The sequence below is a fragment of the Wyeomyia smithii genome, chromosome 3 (assembly GCF_029784165.1).
Source record: "Wyeomyia smithii strain HCP4-BCI-WySm-NY-G18 chromosome 3, ASM2978416v1, whole genome shotgun sequence".
In the NCBI taxonomy this organism is placed as follows: Eukaryota; Metazoa; Arthropoda; class Insecta; order Diptera; family Culicidae; genus Wyeomyia; species Wyeomyia smithii.
Window position 1 is genome coordinate 75,554,872 of NC_073696.1, and position 9,757 is coordinate 75,564,628.

The 9,757-nt window shown below is 39.5% G+C and overlaps 1 protein-coding gene across 1 annotated transcript; it reads right to left on the reverse strand.

The window, feature by feature from the left end:
• Nucleotides 1-8,091: 8,091 nt before the first annotated feature.
• Nucleotides 8,092-8,704, reverse strand: LOC129731079 (vitelline membrane protein 15a-2-like). Its single transcript, XM_055690828.1, has one exon. It carries the CDS (start codon nucleotides 8,598-8,600, stop codon nucleotides 8,295-8,297), a length of 306 nt encoding a protein of 101 aa, XP_055546803.1. The 5' UTR covers nucleotides 8,601-8,704; the 3' UTR covers nucleotides 8,092-8,294.
• Nucleotides 8,705-9,757: the final 1,053 nt, after the last annotated feature.

Sequence of the window (9,757 nt, forward strand, 5' to 3'; positions counted from 1 at the left end):
TTGCAATATTGTATGGAAAATTTTTCAAGGAGCTCGGGATTCCCGGGTTCCCGGGAATCAATATTTCTATTCCCGGGATCCGGGAGTCCCGGAAGAAGGTAATTCCCGGGAAATCGTTCCCGGGATCGCAAACCCTACACAGTAATCCATGGGTTTCCCGCAGTCGCCGCTTCGGTCAATGTTCCGGCTTTTGAGCCTGTTGGTGTCCACCAACCGCTTCTTCACGTTATCGGGGGCCGCTTCCTCCGGGGACTGCCTCGTTCGCTCATCGGCCTGCCCCGTAGAGCAGATCGCGGCGAATAAGGGCATGAGGGTATCAGTCAGAACCTGCTTAGATTCAGTTGCTCTCCTCGTCCTCACCCCGTTTTTGGAGGCTTCAACCCGAGCCAAAAGTTTGGCGTACTTCTTTTGAGCTACGTCGATAGTAGCCCGAAGCAGGAGGAGGACCTGCCTCAGATCCCTGGACATATTGCTCCTATTTACCGCGAACTCGATGATAGCATCTGCCACCCTAGGCCACTTGAACAGGACTTTCCGCCACCAGGTTTTGCTTCATCCGTCTTCGCCTTTTTCTGAGGAGACCGCTGGATGCCACCTCGCGCGATCGTATTTGGTAGTCCTTCTACAACCGTCCCTTGTTTCTTATTTGAACTTATTTTCAATTATTTGGGGGACCCAATTAATTACAAATGAGTTCAAATAAGAACAACGCTATCCTTGGTCATAGTCGCCTATGTGGTACCATGGCATGGTGGTCTATGCCAAAGCAGTGAAGTCATGCCTAGGGTAGGCCGCCCATACCGCCTTATGAGCAACAATGTCGCCCCCGACCGGCGTATGTCAGTAGAGGGAATCTGGTCCTAAGACCATTTCCCACCATCTGATCCTTCTCCTGCCTGATTCTCACCAGGAAATAGACGCGGAACGTACTGGCAGGCCTGCTAGGTTTTATGAGACGGAGACCCCTGCACCGGTTGTTATCTCGCCGTTGTCACGCCGACTCGTGGTGGCATACAGCTCTGTCAAATAGTAGGAGGGTGGTATCAAAGACACGACCGCATAGTTGACGTAGGACTACAATAGTTTTATATTTCCCTTTGAGGCTCTGTTTGATTTGAGCTCGTTTTACTTTTGGCATGGTTTGATTTTAGCACACATGTGCCAATAACAAGCGATTATGTCTAATCACATTTCTTAGATTTCTTGATTATTTCATCCAGTTAAAGCTCAACATCCTTCAAAAGAAAGGTATTTTGGTTTTTTATGTTGCCGAAGTGGATGTCCGGAATAGGTAAAACGGTTCCTGGAATATGACCGGAACATGTGCCGGTAATATGATGATCATGATCTAAGCAGTATTAAGCCTCTAATTACTCGTGTGTTAATATCAAGTATCTAGGTAGTCAGCTTCAATTCATAAAGCGACACCTCAAAGGACTTGGAACTAAAACTAGTTCATTGGTGGAAATATCTATGAAAAAAAGACATCAAAAGAGAACCGTTAATTTTTGGCAACAGCAAAATGGCAAAATCGAACTGGGTCTGTATTTTGATTTTTTATTTGCAGCACTCTATTTTAGAAAAAAAATATTCTTTTTAACATTGATTCATTCTAATACAGTCAATTTTCTCCAATACGCGAAAAGGCAAGCTTCTATACAGACCTAAATTGAGTACGATTTAGTAGAAATAAAACAATATTTATTCGTCTTGTGAACGATGGCACAATCTCCGATCACCAAGCGGCAAAGGTGTCACATAATAAAGTTTTCCGGCAGTTACAAGCTCATTGAAAAAATAACGATAAAGAATTACAGTTTTTAAACAAAAATGTGTATTCACAGAGAATTTAAAATGGACATGAGAAAAACACAGTGTAGAGTTTAAAAATAAACAACGCATTTTATCTGTACAATGAATCTAATTTATATACCCTGCTACCTGCCTCTACCAACACGCACAGAACTTTGTTGTCCCCGGTGGCGCAGCGTATTTTGCGGTACCCGAATGATCATATTGATTTCTGATATTTGCTGCTATACGAAACAAAAAGACAATTCAAACAAACAAATCAAACGGCAATTCGATTGTGTTCCAGTTCGCAAAATGATACCTACGCGTTAACCCAACACACCCCGCTGTGCGTCGACAGCGGCAATGTAGTCTTCACTTGCCTTGGCTGCACACAAATGAATATCGAGTTCTTCTGCACTGATAGACGACGAGTGACTAGCGCTCTATTCATACATTGCTTGGTGCAGTCCTGTTGCCTGTGCCAGCATGTTTTCCTTCAAGGCATCAGTTTTAATAATATTCTAACAGCAGAACGTAAAACTGTCTGATAGTGAAGGTGATTACGAACTTTCCGAAAAAACTTCACCTTCAAGACATCAAGTCAGTCTAGGCTCATGGAAGCGAACATTAGTTGACCTATTGGGACGGGGAGATTCTGTCATTTGTTTCGTCACTGCTATACAGGATATCACAGCAGGCAGTTGGTGTCTACTGATGAAGTCTGTGTCAGGCGTGCTCGCATCTGATTGGTACATTGATCGTGAAAATTCGACCTTGAAACTTTTATGAAATTTTCACTGTTTAACATTGAAATGATAATGATAACTGAGGAATCACAAAATTGTCCATCATTTTATCAATCCAACAACATATTGATTATTGTAATCCATCATGTGGTTACATCAGTATCACCGTTTGAAATCTTTCATTCCAACGTTACACCTTGGTTTTAGTTTCCGCAGAATGTATCTAGATATAGTGCGGTTAGACGTAGTCCTACGTCAAAAACTTCCCAGTAGTTTAATTGGCCAAAACCTCATGCCCGAGTCATCGGAGATTGCGGATTCGTGTCCCGTCTGGACGAGAGAAATTTTTCTAAGTCTAAATCACACTCTCAACCTGTGCTCATTTTTCGCAACCTCGAAAAAAATAACATACATCGCACACTTTATAACTTAAAATACAGAGATGTTAATTAAATACGAAAAGATTTTAGTAAATTTAAAATTAATTCTTCCAAATGCTGTAACTCGAGTTTTACTCAAACCTTTGAGTGATAAATGTTTTTCATATAAATTTTTCTCAGGAATACGATGAAGTTATCAAATTTGAAGTTAGCTCAATTACCTCATTTTCTTCATTTAACTCATTTACCGAAAAACACAATTTAATTTTCCAAGTGCAAATGTAACAAATATAACAAATGTGGCAACACTGCCGCTCAAAATTAATGTTTTTTCTTTAAATCTCTTGATTTTTTTGTCAAAATGTGATTTCTAGAATGTAGATTGAAATAAAAATCACTCCGAGATAATAAAATAATTAGAAAGGAAGATTGCTGAAAAAATTCTGCATCGTTTCTTAAAAATTCTGTAACTCGTATTTGGTCATAATACCTCGGGATAATAAGTGTTTTTCGCGTAAAATTTTGTCAGACACACGATGAAATTATCAAATTTGAAATCAAAATACACTCAAACAAACATACCTGACAACACTCCCGCTTAGCGCTGATATTTTTTCTGGATTCATTGAAAAAAGTCTTCAAAAATAGTAGTTATAATAGTTTTGTAGCATAATGTAGTATATAATAGTTTTGTAGCCATGATTAAATGAAACCAGGGTATTTGACGAAAAATGATACCTACTTTAATCTAAAAACGGGAAGGTCCCACTGAGTGAAGAATGATCAAATCGGCACCAAAGTTGTAATTTTCTGAAGTCTGCAAAAGTTGTTGACACGTTTGAACATTTTTTGCATGCTTGAGGTGGAATAACCCATATGGAAATTATTTCGAAACAAAAGCAAAAAAGTGATTTTTTTCATAACTGACAGTGAACTAGGATGTTATAGGAAATCAAAAGTCACAGTAGCGATTACAAGTTTCAAGCAGAGCAAGAAAAATAGTCAAGCTTTCAGTTTTGTTGATTTATAGTGTGTCTTTTAATTTAATTCTGCTGTCTACCTGATGAATTTTACCGAAACGACAGCATGTAGCGAAAGATTCAGACAAATTTTTACCCAAATTCTTCTTTAACAATAAAAATGGCATTTCAACAAAGTTTTCAATGACAACTGAATTATTTTTTCACTTGATTGAATGTTGTTTAATGGTAGTAATAAAATATAAAATTAAGAGAAGTTAAAACCTTTCTCACAAACCTCCTACCCCATCTGTCTCTGAATGATAACGTGATTAAGAAACGACCTCCATTGATTGAAATAAAAAAAAAATACTACAAGGTATACAGCCCTAGGGGTTGTATGAAATGGTGACGTAGGACTAAATATATAATATATGCTAAACTAAATATTATTATATGTTGCGCTAAACTGTTCATAGGTAACACTACACACCGATTTTTTTTTTACTGAAATTTAGTGAACTTTTACTGAATTTTGCCACGCTGAAACTTCAGTAATCATTTCAGCAATAATATATTACTGAATGTTTCAGCAATGCGAAATGTCATTCGTTTTGACGGTACTTTGCTGAATTTTCAGCAATGTGAAATGTTATTCATGTTTGACGGACTATTACTGAATTTCCAGCGAACGTTCGTTAAATTACTGAAATATCAGTTCAGTGGGAATTCTTCGTGTAGATTTTAAAACACATTGGAAGTCGATTTTTGCTACTTATTTATTAACCTTTCACCATGTCACAAAAATAAAATTGCTCCTCGAGTAATGTGTCACCCAAGTCCGATCCGTTCATCCGATTTCCTTTCGCCATATTCCTTCACTGAACTAAAAAAAAAAAACAAGATTAATTCATTTTTTCACTCACCAAACACTTCCTTCACATCTCAACGGTCGGCGTACAAGTCCTTCAAGCCTTTTGTCGCCTTTTTTACGCGCGCGGACCAAAAATATTGCTAACAAGCACCATTTTTTTCATTTTGACAGTATATTGCCTTATATTCAGTAATCGAAAGAAAGATTCCTGAATGTCGGTAAACCGAAACGTATTGCTGAATTTTCAGTACACATTTATATGGCTGAAATTTTAACACATGGTTTTTATTGTTGAATTTCAGTATAGATTGCTGAATCTGAGTTTGGGAATTTGGTGTGTACCGTTTATTTTTGATAGTCGTTATTTTAAAACTAACGATGCATGAATACATGAAAATTTTACACTAGTAGTAGTTGCGAAAATTCTCATAACTCTTATCTTCAAGCATCTATAGTTCTGAAAAGAACCGATTCCATAATGTTCAGTTAGAAATTCGTGCTACAGAACGCTGATAATCGCACCATGAATATTTGTTGGCCGCGCATAAAATTTGCTCTCCGCTGTGCCCTCCAGTAGCTGTGCCAGCAAAATATCCTGCATCGAACGATGGTAACTGTTGCTGCCGTATGCAAAATAAAGGTGTAACATGTTCCGCAGTGCCTGGAGGTTGACTCGTATGCAGCTCTCGTTTCTCAATGTCACGAAGCTTTAACAGCTGCACCGCACTCGCTATTGTGGAACAAACTAAACTGAAGCTGAATTTTCCACACGCAGTCTTTTGTATCGAGTTCAGCGTAGATTTTTACCATTAAGGCGTGGCCACGTAGCTTAAAGAAAGAAAGAGAAACAAACCAATACATCTTCAATACTACTGAGTGATTTTCATAAGCATCAAAAGAAAGTTTTTGCTTTCCCGATGCGAAAATCACTCTGGTTCTTAGATTAACTAATTTTCGTTGCTAATATTTGACTGATAACGGTGTTCGAGTGAACACAAACAAACAATTAAACCGGAAAATCACTCAATTTAGCAGTAAAAATTCTTGAAATGAGGGTTATATCTTGTTGTGACAAACTATTCATAGGCAACACTACCGTTTATCTTTGGTGCGTCCTGGTCGTTATTGTAAAAATTATTTAGAAATAGATGGACATTTCACCCCAGTAGTAGTTGTGAAAATTCTCATAACTCTTATCTTCATCATCTTATAGTTCTGAAAAGAACCGATTTCATAATCTTCAGCTCGAAATGTATGCTATAGAACGCTGATGATCACAGCTAGGGACGTTGCGATACCACCGACACTAATACAGAGTCGATCCTTCTACTTCCGATACTCGGATATTTGGTATCGATGTTTTACCAGCGATACTTCATCAATATCGATACACACCTCTCAGTTTCGAAAAAACTCAAAACAACCCTGTAAAGAAGAACGAACGAAGCAGAAAACTTGCTGTTTCCTGTGCCATTTTGATGCATCGTATGCATGCATGTCATCTCATCGGCAATGCCAATTTAACAGAAATTCCTGTAGATTAACCTACGGGAACGATCCTCCTCTACGGTCATGCAGATCCGAAGGTAAAATCTACAAAGCCATGCAAGCGGCTCTTTTCGAAAACAGGATTAATTATTAAGGAAAAGCGTAATCGACTTTCGACTAAGTTTCTGCAGAAGCTGGTGTTTCTAGATTCAATAAATTTATAGACCATTCTACGAACTGACAGGTGTCACGTATTCTGCTGTTGATGTTGCTTTTACGTGCGTGATGTCAGCTGTTCCGAGCTTTCTGTCAAAATTTCATTCAATGATAGAGTTCAGAATCGTCTCGTAAAATGGTATTATAAATGGTTTAATTGAATTAAACGTTTTGTCTTGAGGAATGAATAGTAATAAAGAATTGACTTATATTTTGAATGAACTGGTATCGCACAACGATACATTTAGGTATCGATACGGCCGCGTATAAAATTTGCTCTCCGCTGTGCCCTCCAGCAGCTGTGCCAGCAAAATATTCTGCAGCGTACAATGGTTATTGTTGCTGCCGTGTGCAGAATAAAGGTAACATGCTTCGCGGTGCCTGGAAGTTGACTCGTATGCAGCTCTCGTTTCTCAATGTCGCGAAGCTTTAACAGCTGCACCGCACTCGCTATTGTGGAACAAACTAAACTGAAGCTGAATTTTCCACACGCAGTCTATTGTATCGAGTTCAGCTTAGATTTTTACCATTAAGGCGTGGCCACGCAGCTTAGACAAAGACAAACAAACCAAAACACTTTGTTGAGTCAAAATATGTAGGCAGTGGAATTTATTTCGTCCATGTTATTGTTATCTGGGCTTGGGAAGCAAGCCAAGAACAAGGGAAATGTATGGGAAAGCTTAACCTTGGAACTTTTCACCTTTTTCCACCATTAAGCAGTCAAGCAACAATGTTGAACATAATATCAAAAAATTGTTACCCATTTTATCTATCCACCGGCATATAAATGACTAAGATGCATTAAGTCGTTCGCTTGCTATAACCGTTTGAAATCTGACGCAACATTTGCCAGTTTCATTTTCATTTTCACAAAGTGTAATCTAGTATAGAAAACAAAGACGTAGTCCTACGTCAAAAGATTGTCACCCTAACAAACTTTCTCTTCTATACATCAAATTAGTCTAGGCTCACGGCAACAAACGTTGATTGACCTGTTGGGACAAAAAGTTTCTGTCGGATTTCTCATTGACACTGAAATAGACGGTGTCACAGTAGGCGGTTGGTTTCTCTTCGTGCCACCTGTGCATAGCATCCTCGCATGCAATTGATTCATTGTTACCACAGGAGGTAGAGTTAGACAAATCTTATTTAGCTGGTTTCGATTAGTGTGAACAACATGACCACACTTTTGATATTGACTTACTTGGCAGAGTATAATCTAGTCTTGCACAATTTTTATCAATTTTCTATTTGTTTTTTTTTTTTTTATGTCAAAATATGAACACGTTTGAAGTCCTTTTCTCCAGATCCCAGAAGTACTGGATACACCGAAAGTGCAATATTCCTATCCTCAACATTGTAGTGAACTATTTATATGTTTAAAAGATAATTTCTCTTGTTGCTATACGTAACACATTACCAATATCACAAGACGGATTGCTTTCCAGAAACTTCCTAATACATTTCACTTTCACCTCAGAGAGCCATCTTCTTCCGCAATTGAAAAGTCCAGTATCCAAACCAATGAACTGTAACGAAGGCATTAGTGTTCAACAGCAATAAATAACAAGCTGTGCCGAACGGAACCCGTTTGAGAGTACGAACTAATAAATCTAGCCTTGAAACACCAGCGATTAACCTTTCATTTAATTGCTTTTATTGTCTCCCCAGTCTTTAACAAAACAGAGATGCCCTAACGCTTAAAATCCAACACTTGCTCAGTAGCCAGAGTTCCGGCATACATCCGCTTCGACAGTGGCGAGTTCCGTCCGGGAAACCCGCTCATGCAGATCTCCCTACTCCGTCCAGCTCCGGAAGAGTCCCTCCGCCAAGGGTTTTATTCGCTGTCATCGGCTTCGGCAGCATCGAAGGACCGGTGGTAACCATGGTGGGCTGGTGCATGATGGGCTGGAGCAGCGTGGTATCCTCCGTGTCCATGATCGTGCGATGGCACGCAAGGCACGTGGGCAACCTGGGGAGCACATCCGACCAGAAGGTTGGCGCCGCACTTGACGGCCGGTGCCTTAGCGTGGTACGTGTGCACGGCATGATGGGCGGGAGCGGCGTGTTCGTACGATGGAGCAGCCATTGTTCCCAGCAAGCAGCAGGACACGAAAAGAGCAACGACGCAGAAGGACTTCATCTTGACTTGAGGTAATTGTGTTGGACCCTTTGATCTCGAGCTGGTTGTGCACTGGAACTCAAACGACGGTGTACTGTACCGGGCTGGAACGGCAGACGGTCGCTTTATAGTTCAACCGGCGACCGTCGTTGTTTCTCGTGAACATTTGTTTGTTAAACCCGACGGTTGGCCCAGCAATGGTGTAATAATTTGCTGTATAAAATGCCAAACAACAACAACCAGCATCGTTCGATTTCCGCTGACAGTGGCGGTAGAAAACTTTGGACCGACGCTTTTTGCAACCGGTCAACAAAGCCAACATGTGACCTGAATAGAAAAAAAAAGAAAACTCAATTGTTCAACTGAAAAACGTAGCTGCATATCATGGTCGCATTCTGAGCTACTTCAGCTTCCACAATTTTTTTTTCGATTAATTTGAGAAACATAAGTCAACTGATATTATCTTGATAGCAACGAATTGAATGCCATAGACTTGATAGCAACGAATTGAATGCCATACATCTTCAATGTTAGACGCCTATATAAAAAGGAGTGTTACTTGTAACATTCAGTTTTTACTTGTACTACTGAAAACTGCAAAAAAACGCATGAGTCAAAACAGCACAAGTACTGTGAAAAAGTCTCATACTCATGTTTTGTCATTGTCGTTAAACGTTGTGTTCACAACAGTTTGGTAGGTAAATCGGAAAATCAATCAATATCAAAAACATCTTATGCTTTTATGTTAAATAAAAGCTCCTTCTCGGAAAAGGTTTCCATTTGCATTCTGTTTCTCTTCCTTCGAACCATTTTTAATTCCCTGTATATCCTCGGTTTTATTCGATTTCTCAAGAAAACGTCTGCAAATTTTCCCAGTCCTTTTTGTTTGTAACATAACATTTAACCATCCGGTTTTCGCAACTTCCACCCTGCTAACTCTCTCATCATCCCATCCTCGGGACTGCAGGGCACGGTTCCGCTAACGATTCGTTTATTGTCTGTTTTTCTCGTCAGAGCTGTTTTCCATAACATTATTCTTTTGAATGTTTTCGTATGTTTGATTGTCTGTTTTTATTGTCGTCGAACATACCGTTCCGGCTTGATGGATGCTGCACGCAGAGCAGACCGGAATGAACGAGCAAACGAGGACAAAACGACACGAAAGTGAGCGCCTCAAA